This window comes from Scyliorhinus torazame, chromosome 7, assembly GCF_047496885.1.
Source record: "Scyliorhinus torazame isolate Kashiwa2021f chromosome 7, sScyTor2.1, whole genome shotgun sequence".
Classification (NCBI taxonomy): domain Eukaryota; kingdom Metazoa; phylum Chordata; class Chondrichthyes; order Carcharhiniformes; family Scyliorhinidae; genus Scyliorhinus; species Scyliorhinus torazame.
Window position 1 is genome coordinate 95021860 of NC_092713.1, and position 15021 is coordinate 95036880.

Genomic DNA, 15021 nt, shown 5'->3' on the forward strand with positions numbered 1-15021 from the left:
ATGCTAAGATATTGTACCTACCATGAGTAACAATTTTCTGATGGTTTTTTAAAATGTTCACGTTAAAAGTTACAACAGCGTTTATACTTAATTTGCTACCAATAACTTGATTTGATCAGAATAGCTTCAGTGGGTGGATATACAGCAGAACTAAACAATGAAATTAAAGATCTTGGCCAAAAGTATTGATACATGAAGATTTCTGTTCAGGCCTCCGACTGAGATTATAATCCTATGATATTATTTTGATGAAAGCCTATCTTTTTCTGCTTGAACTCCTTGTCAGTTTGAGAAAGGGAGTCAGCACAGACGAGTTTCAATACTGCTTCTGTACTGGTGGATTATCTGCCAGAGGGAGCATCTCTTTGAGCTTCATATTACTTACACTACTGGCCTCCAAATTCAAACAAAGACCTAGAAAGTAAATAGACCCCGTCAGAGAATAACACAGCAACAGACCAATACTAGATAATAATGTGGGAGGTGACCATGCCATTTGTCCTGGGAATATCAGGCCAGTTTTAACAGTACTGGTGCAACCACAGAAGGAGCATAGAAAACCAACAGCAGGTGACTACAACCGAATTGAATGACTGTACCCAATATACCGCAGTTCCATTTTGTATCAATCTGTCCCTGGAACCAGGATCAGACCAAAACCGTTGCTACATTAGGCCTCCCTTGTATGCAAATATAATCCACTGCATCAATTGTTTTATACAACACAACTGGAAAGGGAAAAGGGATATTGCAGTTTAAAAACACACAATAATATACATTGATATGTTGTGAAAAGCCAGCAATGTAGAACACATTTGCTAATGCAATGCTTAAAAATAAATTGCCATTGGGGGCGAGGGTGGATAGCTAAATGGTTGGTGTGAGATTCAGGTAAATGCTAATAGCATGGGGTTTGACCTCTGTTTTGGCTGAGGTGTAAACTTGGGCTCTGCCTCCTCATCCCATCTGTAGTAAGGTGCCATGGCATTTACCCAGTTTGACGATTAATTGCCAAGAACCTGCCTTCCAGCAGAAAACTTGAAGATGATACAACTATTTACTGTCAGTAATTCAAAAACACTTACGTAACACCTGGATGAAGATTGTATTTCTTTTTTCCGAATCTAGTCTGCTGTGCAAAAAAATCATAACGCTCAGACTTCTTCCACATGTAATAAAATGCTACACAATCCCCTACTGACCGTGTTCTCACCTGAAATGTGAATATTAATAAGAAATAAACATCAGTAGTAAAATAATTTACCACCTTAAAAATTAAGTACATAATTAGAATTAACAAAGTTATTTCCTGTCAGGCAAGTTTTATTTGCTTTAGTCTTTTACTCAAAATTTTGTTCAACTATTACAACATATAAATGTTTTAAATCTAGTTATACATAAAGTATCTTGCACGTGAATCGTCTTTATATTGTGTCTTCTAATGGATTTTACAACTTATTTGGTTTAAGACCTTAACATGCCTCAAAAGCTTAGGCTGTAATGAAAACATATAAAAGGAAAATGTTGCAAAATCTCTAATCATATTTGCATAGTCGGAGGACATGCAATTTTCAGAGTTTCCAAGCAGCTGCATAGCATTTCCATGTCTTGGGAAATTTATCTTTGTTTGCTAAATGGCTTTCAAACGAAAACTAGAGACTGAACTTACTGATTTCAGGCAGGTCGTGTCTAAAATACTAGAAATTATGAATTACTCAGTTAATTAAATAAAGCCTCTTATTGCAGCAGTTGCGGTTTCTTTGTTTTCCTGTCAACAAAGGTTGTTAAAATCTTTTTTGGGCAGGTAGGGAGACAAGGGGTTTTAGCTGGAAAATGGTAACAATTTTGAGCACTGAGGTAACTTAAGTTTATGGCAATTTATATTAAAAACTGATCAAGTTGACAAACTTAACATTGGTTCACTAATTGGTATAAGGTAGAAAATAATAAAATCCAGCAGAAGTTATGGATGGGTGACTGATGGTATATCTTGATATATTCTGGAGGGACTTTGGGTATGATGGCCTGAAAGCCCTCAAGTTCAATTTGAGTCCCATTCTTAATTCCTTTATATCACAAGGCTGCGCGAGCCTGCCTTACCAATACTGCCAGCTTTCAGCAACCCCTAATTCCACCAGTCTCTGTTCTCTCAAATGTCCAAGCCCTATTTCCCCAATCCAATGGAATTCAATATCGCCTGCCCTCATGCTCCATCCCACTACCAGGGCACCCGTTCAATGCTCACAAACTCCTTGACTACATTCCTAATGCTCCCTCATGTGTCATAATTTCCCAAGGTTTTTAAATTCCAAAATCTTTCCAAGAGTTCCTCGAATGTGCGACTTTAGCTTTCCCAGAATCCTGGAATGTCTTCCAACCTCCCACAGATCTTAAAACCCCCCTCAAAATACTGGTAGATATTAAACCCTGTCCTAGTACTGCTAAACCTCAGGCCCCTTTTCCAATGATTTCCGATGTCAGGGCCACTACCCAAATGCTGAAAAGAGAGTGCGTTTTTAGTGATACTTGACATAGAGAGCCCTTGTTCTCATCAAAAATGTTGATTTACCATGAACATGGTCATAAGGGATCTTCTTTTCTTAGCTAAAAAAAATTAACCAGTTATTGATGGATCAGTGACAATGGAGGCAAGGTTAGTTTCATTATACTGCATGAAAATGACCTACATAATTATTTGTACTAGAAAATAATATACTTTTCTCAATATAACTTTGAATGGAGGAAAATTGCTGTTTACACAGAACCAACAGAATTCCATTCTAAAATGTCCAAATAGGTAAGCTAGTTCTGCTGATAATGCTTGGAAATATATACGGATCAATAAAGAACACACCTACAGAAGTACACAGTATCATTCCATTTCATCTGCAGAACCAATCCACTGGAATGCCCAGCTGAAATAATCGAACTGAAAATGAATAACATTTGTGTATTGTCACTCTGAAATAGTGTTTGCAACTGGTTTCTGGTTGTAGCTTTCCCCCCAGTGCCACTTTACCTTTACTAGAGGAAAACAGTGAAACCATCTTTCAAAGCAAGTTTGGACCTGATACAACACATTAGCTGCTGGAAAATATAACATGGGGCCTGCTAATTTGTACTTCAAACTCTTTTCCAATAAAGCAACACTTAATCCTAAAGTTCAGTTCAGGATTTCAAACATGGATGATATTTTGTGTACCTTGTTAGCCTGGATCAGATGGAAATCTTTTCCATATGCCTTAAGTCCCTGTTCAAAATTCCTACATTCTTCTTCACTCCAAATAGAGAGTTCTTCTGTAGTAAATGAGAAAAACAAAATGAGCAAATACAATACACACCTCAACACAACTCAGGTATTAAGTATAAATATGCTGTCATTCAAGGAGCTGGGTGACACTTGCAGCAGTGCTGATATAAATATAACACTTGGCTGATTGACAAGATTAAATAAACCCAGAAAATTCTCAGCCAAGTGCGTGACTTTTGTTGACAGACATTCCATGCAAGTTCCCCCCCCCCCACCCCCCAAGTTATGAATTATGGGAACAAACTCCCTAGGTTACAGCTGCCAAAGATCAATGATCCTAAGCTTCTTTAGTTTTCAAGTGACCCACATTCCTTTGATTTTCTTTCTCTTGCCACTGAGCCAGTTTCTTTGGTTCTACAGAGTACCCAAAATCAGTAACTTGGGACAGATTTTCCAACTGTTCCCACCGGCAGAATCATGCGGTTCCACCGATGCCAGGCCCCTGCAACAGATCCCCTAGTGGCGATGGTGTGATGACGGGGAAGCCTTTTGATAGCAGAGGGGTCTGAAGTTTCTGCTGCTAGCCATTAGCAGGCTGCGCTGCAAAATAAGACGCAGCGGGGACAGAAAACCCCACCCTTGGTGTTGTTTGACATTTCTGGGCAACGGAGAGAAATAAAATCTTCATGCTGCTATTCTTGACACTCGTGCTCGCTCCAATGACTCAATGCATGGTGCTGGCCTCCTGCTATAGTCACTAAACAGATGGCTGCTTTTGAAGTAACAATTGTTTATGTCCAGATATTTTTTAAATATCTAGTACCTAGTTAATGACAAACTAGATAAATTAGTATTTACTTCATTGGATGAAGTAATATTTACTTGGAAGCCTCAGATTTATCTACACTGCAGATAACCCCGTCTAAACTAACTGTTTGGAAGGAATTATTTTGAGATTAGAACCCATGAACCTTAAGAGGAAAGTATTCACAAAGATGCACTTTACAACAGGAAATAAGATATTACTGTAGTTACAAAAACACAACCAGTAGCTAGCTAAAACATGCCCAGGCACTCTTCGACTTTACAACATATGACAATTATAAATTTGCACTGCTTTGGCTTTACAATGCCAGTTTTGAAATAATGACATTCTGCACCATCCATCTTTGTTATTTTTGGGGGGGCTCAAGCTGAATGCGCCCATATAAGTGGAGAAACCTCCCTCCAAATTTCTGGTAAAAAAGGTGTAGCGGTATGGGGACAGAGACAGGTAGGATTATGGATGAACCCAAGTGGAGTGGAGTGGGCGAGGCAACGCTACCGTCTAGATGCTGTGTCCCTAGTTTAGTCAAAAGCTAAGCAAGAGTATGAGAGCACAGTAAATATGCCGACAAGGCACTAGGCTCATCTCCTAGCGCATGTGTGGTTTAATCTCCTTTTGTTACCTGTTGGCTGACAAATAGCTTCAGAAAAGTGGCTTGTCACAAAGCAGAAATACAAAATCCCTGAGGAACTGGACATTAACATGCATTCACAAACCAATCACCCATTTTTAACATTGTATCCGTAGGAAAATCAGCAGAGGACTTCAATTTTGGAAAAACAAACACTCTGGAAATAGGGGTAAGTATATTATGGATACATGGCTTAATTCTACAAACCACAGGAACTGAAAAACACCGTGCTGAATGACTTCACCAAACATCTTTCAAGTGCAAGAAAAAGTAAAATAATTCCTTCTAACCAAAATTAACTGAAGAATCTGATGGACAATCTTGAAATTAGAATTTGGGGCAAAGATAGGTACTTGAAAACAAATGTACATGAAATGTTTTATCCAACTAATCTTTATTACAACTATAGCAATTATTGCAAAGCCAAGTAGAAATGGTTGGGAACAGGCTAAGCTATAATGCTTTCAACTGCAAAGGAAACACCACCACCTAGTGGGAAATTAACATGTTTTTACCTCTGGCTGCCTTCACATTAAACCTCAATCTTCGCAATGCTTCCTCTGTATCAAAGTTGCACTTAACCAACTCATACAGTGCCTGAAAAAGATAAAAGAAACTCATATATGTGGATTGCTTTAAGATTAGTAACCAAATGTTATTTTTTAGATTTTATTTTATATTTTGAAGGATTCTCACCAGAAATATTTGAATTGTAAACTTAGATTAGTGAATTTATTTTCGTCACAGTCTATAATTAATATTATGGATATTCACTTGAGTATATTTAATGATTACAATTCAGCGAATGACAACATTTCATATTAGTGGTTTTGTCATTAGATTTGTTTAGCATGGAGGTTACAATATAAAACAGGAAAAGCATACGTAAGCTAATAAACTTTGATATTGTGAAACTTGCTACTTGTGCAATGACCTTAATAATTCACTTGAAAAAGCTGCTATACTTCCATTTGGCAATCACAGATATCTTCATATTATTGTAACAAAAACTGTGTTGCACAGGGTTTAATTTAGTAGTTATCCATTAACGTAAACGACCTAAATTTCTTTCCCCCTTTTTTATAAATTTAGAGTACCCAATTCATTTTTCCAATTAAGGGGCAATTTAGCGTGGCCAATCCTGCACATCTTTGGGTTGTGGGGGCGAAACGTACGCAAACACCGGGGGGGGGGGGGGGGGGGGGGAGAGAAATGTGCAACTCCACATGGACAGTGACCTAGAGCCGGGATCGAACTTGGGACCTCGGTGCCGTGAGGCTGCAGTGCTACCCACTGCGTCACCGTGCTGCCCTCCTAAACGACATAAATTTAACGCCTCATATACATTCCCAATAGTGTCTTGTCAATACATACTTGAGGATAATTCAAATCTAAACAGTGGTACATTTGACAGTCTCCTCTCCCCCGCATCCCCCAAATTCTTATGCAATATGGGTTCGCTGGCACGGCCAACATTTGTTGCCCATCCCCAAGGGCTGTGATCTTGAACTGTTGCAGCCCATCTGATGCAGGTATACCTACAGTATTATTACAGAATTGAAGGCTTTTGATTTAAGTAGGAGCGAAGGAATGGCGATATAATTCCAAGACAGCACAGTGCAGTTTGGAGGGGAACTTGCAGGTGGTAGTGTTCCCATGCATCTGCTTCTCTTGTCCTTCCATGTTGTAGAGGTCCATAAGACCATAAGACATAGGAGTGGAAGTAAGGCCATTCGGCCCATCGAGTCCACTCCACGATTCAATCATGGCTGATTTCAACTCCATTTACCCGCTCTCTCTCCATAGCCCTTAATTCCTTGAGAAATCAAGAATTTATCAACTTCTGTCTTAGACACTCAACGTCCCGGCCTCCACCGCCCTCTGTGGCAATGAATTCCACATACCCACCACTCTCTGGCTGAAGAAATTTCTCCTCATCTCTGTTCTAAAGTGACTCCCTTTTATTCTAAGGCTGTGCCCCCGGGTCCTAGTCTCCCCTGCTAATGGAAACATCTTCCCTACATCCACCCTATCTAAGCCATTCATTATCTTGTAAGTTTCTATTAGATCTCCCCTCAATCTCATAAACTCCAATGAATATAATCCCAGGATCCTCAGACGTTCATCGTATGTTAGGCCTACCATTCCTGGGATCATCCGTGTGAATCTCCGCTGGACCCGCTCCAGTGCCAGTATGTCCTTCCTGAGGTGTGGGGCCCAAAATTGCTCACAGTATTCTAAATGGGGCCTAACTAATGCTTTATAAAGCTTCAGAAGTACATCCCTGCTTTTATATTCCAAGCCTCTTGAGATGAATGACAACATTGCATTTACTTTCTTAATTACGGACTCAACCTGCAAGATTACCTTTAGAGAATCCTGGACTAGGACTCCCAAGTCCCTTTGCACTTCAGCATTATGAATTTTGTCACCGTTTAGAAAATAGTCCATGCCTCTATTCTTTTTTCCAAAGTGCAAGACCTCGCACTTGCCCACGTTGAATTTCATCAGCCATTTCTTGGACCACTCTCCTAAACTGTCTAAATCATTCTGCAGCCCCCCCACCTCCTCCATTCTACCTGCCCCATCACCTATCTTTGTATCATCGGCAAACTTAGCCAGAATGCCCCCAGTCCCGTCATCTAGATCGTTAATATATAAAGAGAACAGCTGTGGCCCCAACACTGAACCCTGCGGGACACCACTCGTCACCGGTTGCCATTCCGAAAAAGAACCTTTATCCCAAAATGGTCATGGGGTTGGAAGGCGCCGAAGGATCCTTGGTTGAGCTGTTGCAGTGCACCTTGTAGATGGTACACACCTGAAGCAACTGTGCATCAGTGGTGGATGTTTAAGGTGGTGGGTGGGGTTCCAATCCAGCAGACTGCTTTGTCCCAGTGTCGAGTGCTGTTGGACCTGCACTCCAATAATAATAATCTTTATTGTCACAAGTAGGCTTCCCTATTCATCTGCATAAAGCTCCAGATAGTAAGGAGGACTTTGTAGGGTCAACTGGGCAGTGTGCCATTGCTGTTTCTTTTTAAAAAAAAAAAATATTTATTAAAGTTTTTTAACACAATTTTTCTCCCTTACAAACAATAACCCCCCCCACCCCGTAACAAAAAAAAGAGAAATCACGCAGAGCAAGATATATACATGGCAAAATGATATATTTACACAGCTTTGTACACTGGCCCTCACCCGTACGTGCCAGTTTCCCCAACCCTTCATGTTATCTCTTGCTCATCCACCCTCCCAGGCAGTCCCCCCTCACCCACCCCCCCTCCCAGGACGCCCACCCACGCCCCCCCCCCCCCCCCAGGTTGCTGCTGCTGCTGACCGACCTTCCTCTAACGCTCCGCGAGATAGTCTAGGAACGGTTGCCACCGCCTGTAGAACACCTGCGCAGACCCTCTCAAGGCGAACTTAATCCTCTCCAACTTTATGAACCCAGCCATATCATTTATCCAGGCCTCCAGGCTGGGGGGCTTCGCCTCCTTCCACATTAGCAAGATCCTTCGCCGGGCTACTAGGGACGCAAAGGCCAGAATGCCGGCCTCTTTCGCCTCCTGCACTCCTGGTTCATCCACTACTCCAAATATTGCTAGCCCCCAGCTTGGCTTGACCCGGACTTTCACCACCTGAGATATTGCTCCCGCCACTCCTCTCCAGAACCCCTCCAGTGCCGGGCATGACCAAAACATATGGACATGGTTCGCCGGGCTCCCTGAGCACCTTCCACATCTGTCCTCCACCCCAAAGAACCTACTCAACCTCGCCCCCGTCAAGTGCGCTCTGTGGACCACCTTAAATTGTATCAGGCTGAGCCTGGCACACGAGGAAGAGGAATTAACCCTACCTAGGGCATCAGCCCACAGACCTTCCTCGATCTCCTCCCCCAGCTCCTCCTCCCATTTACCCTTCAACTCTTCTACCAGCGCTTCCCCCTCTTCTTTCGACTCCTGGTGGTATTTCCGACACCTTGCCCTCCCCGACCCATACACCCGAGATCACCCTATCTTGAACTTCTTGTGCCGGGAACAACGGGAATTCCCTCACCTGTCGCCTCACAAAAGCCCTCACCTGCATATATCTAAAGGCATTACCCGGGGGTAACTCGAACTTCTCCTCCAGTGCCCCTAGGCTCGCAAACGTCTCGTCGATGAACAGGTCCCCCATTCTTCCAATCCCCGCCCGATGCCAGCTCTGGAACCCCCCCATCAATCTTCCCCGGGACAAACCGGTGGTTACCCCTGTACACCGATGATCCCATTGCACCTCGGTGCCGTCTCCACTGGCCCCAGATCCTTAGCGTAGCCGCCACCACCGGGCTCGTGGTATACTTTGTCGGCGTGAGCGGCAGCGGTGACGTCACCAACGCCCCCAGGCTCGTTCCTTTACAGGACGCCATCTCCATCCTCTTCCATGCCGCCCCCTCTCCCTCCATAACCCACTTGCGGACCATCGCCACGTTTGCTACCCAATAGTAGCTCCCCAGGTTTGGCAGCGCCACCCCTCCTCGGTCCCTACTGCGTTCCAGGAACCCTCTCCTTACTCTCGGGGTCTTATTCGCCCACACAAACCCCATAATACTCTCTTAAAAAAGGCCTTAGTGGTCACGATGGGAAGGCACTGAAACACAAACAGAAACCTCGGAAGGACCACCATTTTGACCGACTGCACTCTACCCGCCAGCAAGAACGGTAACATGTCCCATCTTTTGAAATCCTCCTCCATTTGCTCCACCAACCTCGTCAGATTCAGTTTATGTAGGGTCCCCCAACTCCTGGCTATCTGGATCCCCAGATACCGAAAGCTCCCCTCCGCCCTCCTCAGCGGTAGGTCCCCTATCCCTCTTTCTTGGTCCCCCGCCTGTAATACAAAGAGCTCAGTCTTCCCTACATTGAGCTTATAGCCCGAAAACTCCCCAAACTCCCTTAGGGTCTGCATGACCTCCACCATCCCCTCCATTGGATCCGCCACCTACAGCAACAGGTCATCCGCATATAGCGACACCCGATGCTCTTCTCCCCCTCGGACCACCCCCCTCCATTTATTAGACTCCCTCAATGACATGGCCAATGGTTTGATCGCCAATGCGAACAACAGGGGGGACAGGGGGCACCCCTGCCTCGTCTCTTGGTACAGTCGAAAGTACTCCGACCTCCGCCGGTTCGTCACTACACTCGCCATCTGGGCTCTGTAAAGGAGCTTAACCCAATTGATAAACCCTACCCCGAACCCAAACCTACACAGCACATCCCAGAGGTACTCCCACTCTACTCGGTCAAAGGCCTTACCCGCGTCCATAGCTGCCACTATCTTCGCCTCTCCCTCCTCCGATGGCATCATTATCACGTTTAAGAGCCGCAGTACATTGGTGTTTAGTTGTCTGCCCTTTACAAATCCCGTCTGGTTCTCGTGGATTACCCCCGGGACACAGTCCTCGATCCTCGTGGCCAGCACTTTTGCCAGCAACTTTGCATCCACATTGAGGAGCGAGATCGGCCTGTACGATCCACACTGCAGTGGGTCCTTGTCCCGCTTTAGGAACAAAGAAATTGTCGCTTCCGACATTGTCGGGGGCAGGGTCCCCTCCTCTCTTGCCTCATTAAAGGTCCTCACCAGTAGCGGGGCTAACAGGTCTGCGTACTTCCTGTAGAACTCCACAGGGAATCCGTCCGGTCCCGGGGCCTTCCCCGCCTGCATGCTCCCCAAACCCTTGCTCAGCTCCCCCAACCCAATTGGTGCCCCCAAACCAGCCACCTCTTGCTCCTCCAACCTCAGGAATCTCAGCTGATCTAGGAATCGTCTCATCCCCTCTTCCCCCGCTGGGGGCTGGGATCTGTACAGCTCTTCATAAAAGGCCTTAAATACCTTGTTTATTTTCGTCGCACTCCGAACCGTGGCTCCCCTTCCATCTTTGACTCCCTCTATTTCCCTCGCTGCCATCCTCTTACGGAGCTGGTGTGCCAGCATCCGACTAGCCTTTTCCCCATACTCGTAGGTCGCCCCCTGCGCTTTCCTCCACTGTGCCTCCGCCTTCCCTGTGGTCAACAGGTCAAACTCAGTCTGGAGCCGTCGTCTTTCCCCAAGTAATCTTTCCTCCGGGGCCTCGGCGTATCTCCTGTCCACTCTCAAAATCTCCCCCACTAACCTCTCCATTTCCATACCCTCTGTCTTCTCCCTATGAGCCCTAATGGAGATTAGCTCTCGCCTGATCACCGCCTTCAACGCCTCCCATACCACCCCCACTCGCACCTCTCCGTTGTCGTTGGCCTCCAAGTACCTTTCGATACACCCCCTCACCTTCCCACACACCACCTCGTCCGCCAGCAGTCCCACATCCAGCCGCCACAACGGGCGTTGGTCCCTCTCCTCTCCTAGCTCCAGTTCTACCCAGTGCGGGGCATGGTCCGAAACGGCTATAGCCGAATACTCCGTCCTCTCCACCCTCGGGATGAGCGCCCTACCCAGAACAAAGAAATCTATCCGGGAGTAGGCTTTGTGTACATGGGAGAAGAAAGAAAATTCCCTGGCATGCAGCCTTGCAAACCGCCATGGGTCCACTCCCCCCCCATCTGATCCATAAACCCCGTAAGTACCTTGGCTGCTGCCGGCCTCTTTCCAGTCCTTGATTTGGAGCGGTCCAGTGCTGGATCCAACACTGTATTGAAGTCCCCTCCCATTATCAGGCCTCCTATCTCCAGGTCCAGAATGCGCCCCAACATGCGCTTCATGAATCCTGCATCATCCCAGTTCGGGACGTATACGTTTACCAACACCACCCACGTCCCTTGCAGCCTACCGCTCACCATTACATATCGCCCTCCATTGTCCGCTACAATAGTCTTGGCCTCAAATGACACCCGCTTTCCCACCAATATTGCCACCCCTCTATTCTTCGCGTCCAGTCCAGAGTGGAATACCTGTCCTACCCATCACTTTCTTAGCCTGACCTGGTCCGCCACCTTCAGGTGTGTCTCTTGGAGCATGGCCACGTCCGCCTTCAGTCCCTTTAAGTGCGCGAACACTCGAGCCCTCTTCACCGGCCCCTCACATTCCACGTTATCAGCCGGATTGGAGGGGCTCTCACCTCTCTTTCCCCCCCCACCCCCCGACTAGCCATCTCCTTTTCTGGACCAGTCCCGTGTCAACGCCTCCCTCACCCTCCAGTCCCCCAGAGGTGGGGACCCCCGTCCCGACCACCTCTTCTGTGTCCCACTCCATTTCGGCCAGTGCAGCAGCAACCCTCCCCCCCCCCCTCCCCTCCCCTCCCCCCCCCCCGCTAGACCCCAGTCTAGCTTTTTTGCTCCCCCCATGTCACTCCCGTAAGTCAGCGGACGCCTGCTGACCCCGACTTCCACAGCCGTCCCATTGACCTCCCCGCGTGGGAGTCTCCCAATCCATATGCATTCCTTCGTTCCCCTTCCCGCCTTTCTTCACCCACGCGGGAAAACACCCCGTGCTTTCCAAAGTCTGCTCCGCCCCCTCTGGCGCAGCTCCTGTCGCGGCCTTGTCTCTCTCCCCCAGCCCATGTAACATTTCCTGCGCGTGATTGACCCCCTATATACAACAACCATCACACATCAAACCCCAAAACATCCCCCCCACCCTCGCAAACCCTCAGTTAGAGTCCAACTTTTCGGCTTGTACAAAGGTCCACGCCGCTTCAGGCGTTTCGAAGTAATAGTGTTGGCCCTTGTATGTGACCCACAGTCGCGCTGGCTGCAACATTCCGAATTTCACTTCTTTCCGGTACAACACCGCTTTGGCCCGGTTGAAACCCGCTCTCCACTTTGCAACCTCCGTGCTCCAGTCCGGGTATATTCGGATCTCTGCATTGTCCCACTTACTGCTCCGCTCCTTTTTGGCCCATCTCAGGATCCACTCTCTGTCCGTGAACGGGTGGAACCTCACCACCATCGCCCTTGGCGGCTCATTTGCCTGGGGCTTCTTCGGCAGCACCCGATGTGCCCTGTCCAACTCCAGCGGCCTCGAAGGGGCCTTCGTGCCCATCATCGCCTCGAGCATCGTGCTCGCGTATGCCCCGGCATCAGCCCCCTCCACTCCCTCAGGGAGACCCAGGATTCGCAGATTCTTTCTCCTCTACCTGTTATCCAGGTCTTCGAGTCTTCCCGCCCACCTCTTGTGTAGCGTCTCGTTCTGCTCCACTCTCACCGCCAGGCCCACGAGCTCGTCCTCGTTCTGACTGATTCTTTTCTGTACCTCCTGGATCTTAGCTTCGTGGGCCTTCTGGGTGATCCAGAGTCCTTCAATTGCCGAAAGCATAGGCGCCAACATCTCCTTGCGCATCTCCTCGCGCTGCTACTCGAAGCAACGCTTGAACTCCTGCAGCTCCCCTTTGTCCCTGGCTGCCGCAATTTTGTTTTCTTTCCCTCGCTTCTCCCGTTGCTCCAGTGCCGCTCCTTTGGCCGTTACACGTCTGGTCCGTTTCATAGAAGTTGGAGGGGGACCTCTCTCTTCCCTTCCCCACGGGTTGCGTCACAAAAAAAAAAAAAAAAAAAGTTCCATTGGGGCTCCTCCAACCAGCCCGAAAATCCGTGATAGCGGGAGCGGCCGAATCCTGCGGCTTAGCTCCGCATAGCCGCAACCGGAAGTTGAGAGGGAATCCTTTTGGCAGTGTTCGCTTCACCAGTCTGCCCCAAAAGGTCTATGGAAACTCCTGAAAAAGGTCTGAGAGTCGGTTCCAGACGGGAGCTGCCGAATGCGCGACCTACTCCTCCATGGCCGCCACCGGAAGCCTCGTCCCTGCTTCTTCAATGGCCTTGGTAGATCTTTTCACAGTTGTTCCCTCTGCTGCTAGAATTCACCTTTGATAGAGGCCCTCAAGTCAGATTGCAGCTTTAAGCTTGCCCTCCCCCCGCCTGCATGCTGGAAGAGGCTTTTGTCTATTCCTGCAGCTCAAGCCAAATCTATTACTGTTTCTGCCGGGTCTGGTAGAGAAAAGACATAACATTCCTGGGAGACACTGTCGGGGAATTCTGCAGTCTTCTTCCCACACCGGGAAATGTCAAACAAATGCCGTGGGGGCCCTGTAAAAGAGCCCAAAAGTCCGTTCCAAGCAGGAGCTACCGAATATGCAACCTAGCTCTGCATAGCCGCACCCGGAAGTCGTGCCATTGCTGTTTCAAGTACCTAAGTAGTTGGCAGGTGTTCCATTGAGTTTTAATCTTTTAATAAATAAATTTAGAGTATCCAATTCTTTTTTTAAAAAAAAACAATTAAGGGACCATTGGTTGGCAATCAGTAGCTAGTGGTGTCCCTCAGGGATCAGTTTTGGGCCCACAATTGTTCACAATTTACATAGATGATTTGGAGTTGGGGGACCAAGGGCAATGCGTCCAAGTTTGCAGACGACGCGAAGATGAGTGCTAAAGCAAAAAGTGCAGCGGATACTGGAAGTCTGCAGAGGGATTTGGATAGGCTAAGTGAATGGGCTAGGGTCTGGCAGATGGAATACAATGTTGACAAATGTGAGGTTATCCATTTTGGTAGGAATAACAGCAAAAGGGATTATTTAAATGATAAAATATTAAAACATGCTGCTGTGCAGAGACCTGGGTGTGCTAGTGCATGAGTCGCAAAAAGTTGGTTTCCAGGTGCAACAGGTGATTAAGAAGGCGAATGGAATGTTGTCCTTCATTGCTAGAGGGATGGAGTTTAAGACTAGGGAGGTTATGCTGCAATTGTATAAGGTGTTAGTGAGGCCACACCTGGAGTATTGTGTTCAGTTTTGGTCTCCTTACTGGAGAAAGGACATACTGGCACTGGAGGGTGTGCAGAGGAGATTCACTAGTTTAATCCCAGAGCTGAAGGGGTTGGATTACGAGGAGAGGTTGAGTAGACTGGGACTGTACCCGTTGGAATTTAGAAGGATGAGGGGGGATCTTATGGAAACATATAAAATTATGAAGGGAATAGAGAGGATAGATGCGGGCAGGTTGTTTCCACTGGCGGGTGAAAGCAGAACTAGGGGGCATAGCCTCAAAATAAGGGGAAGTAGATTTCGGACTGAGTTTAGGAGGAACTTCTTCACCCAAAGGGTTGTGAATCTATGGAATTCCTTGCCCAGTGAAGCAGTTGAGGCTCCTTCATTAAATGTTTTTAAGATAAAGATAGATAGTTTTTTGAAGAATAAAGGGATTAAGGGTTATGGTGTTCGGGCCGGAAAGTGGAGCTGAGTCCACAAAAGATCAGCCATGATCTCATTGAATGGCGGAGCAGGCTCGAGGGGCCAGATGGCCTACTACTGCTCCTAGTTCTTATGTTCTTATTTAGCAAGGCCAATTC

The 15021-nt window shown here is 46.8% G+C and overlaps 1 protein-coding gene across 9 annotated transcripts in view; it reads right to left on the minus strand.

The window, feature by feature from the left end:
* The window catches only part of LOC140426391 (mesoderm induction early response protein 1-like), a 98123-nt gene that overhangs the window by 14021 nt on the left and 69081 nt on the right, over positions 1 to 15021 (minus strand). For 8 of the 9 annotated variants that reach the window (XM_072511093.1, XM_072511094.1, XM_072511091.1 and 5 more), the window contains 3 exons: positions 5223 to 5304; positions 3203 to 3297; positions 1086 to 1213 (listed from right to left, as the gene is read on the minus strand). In XM_072511093.1, the coding sequence (XP_072367194.1) occupies positions 1086 to 1213; positions 3203 to 3297; positions 5223 to 5304 (305 nt within the window). The remainder of the gene's footprint in view (positions 1 to 1085; positions 1214 to 3202; positions 3298 to 5222; positions 5305 to 15021) is intronic. The other variant, XM_072511090.1, reaches the window with a different exon arrangement.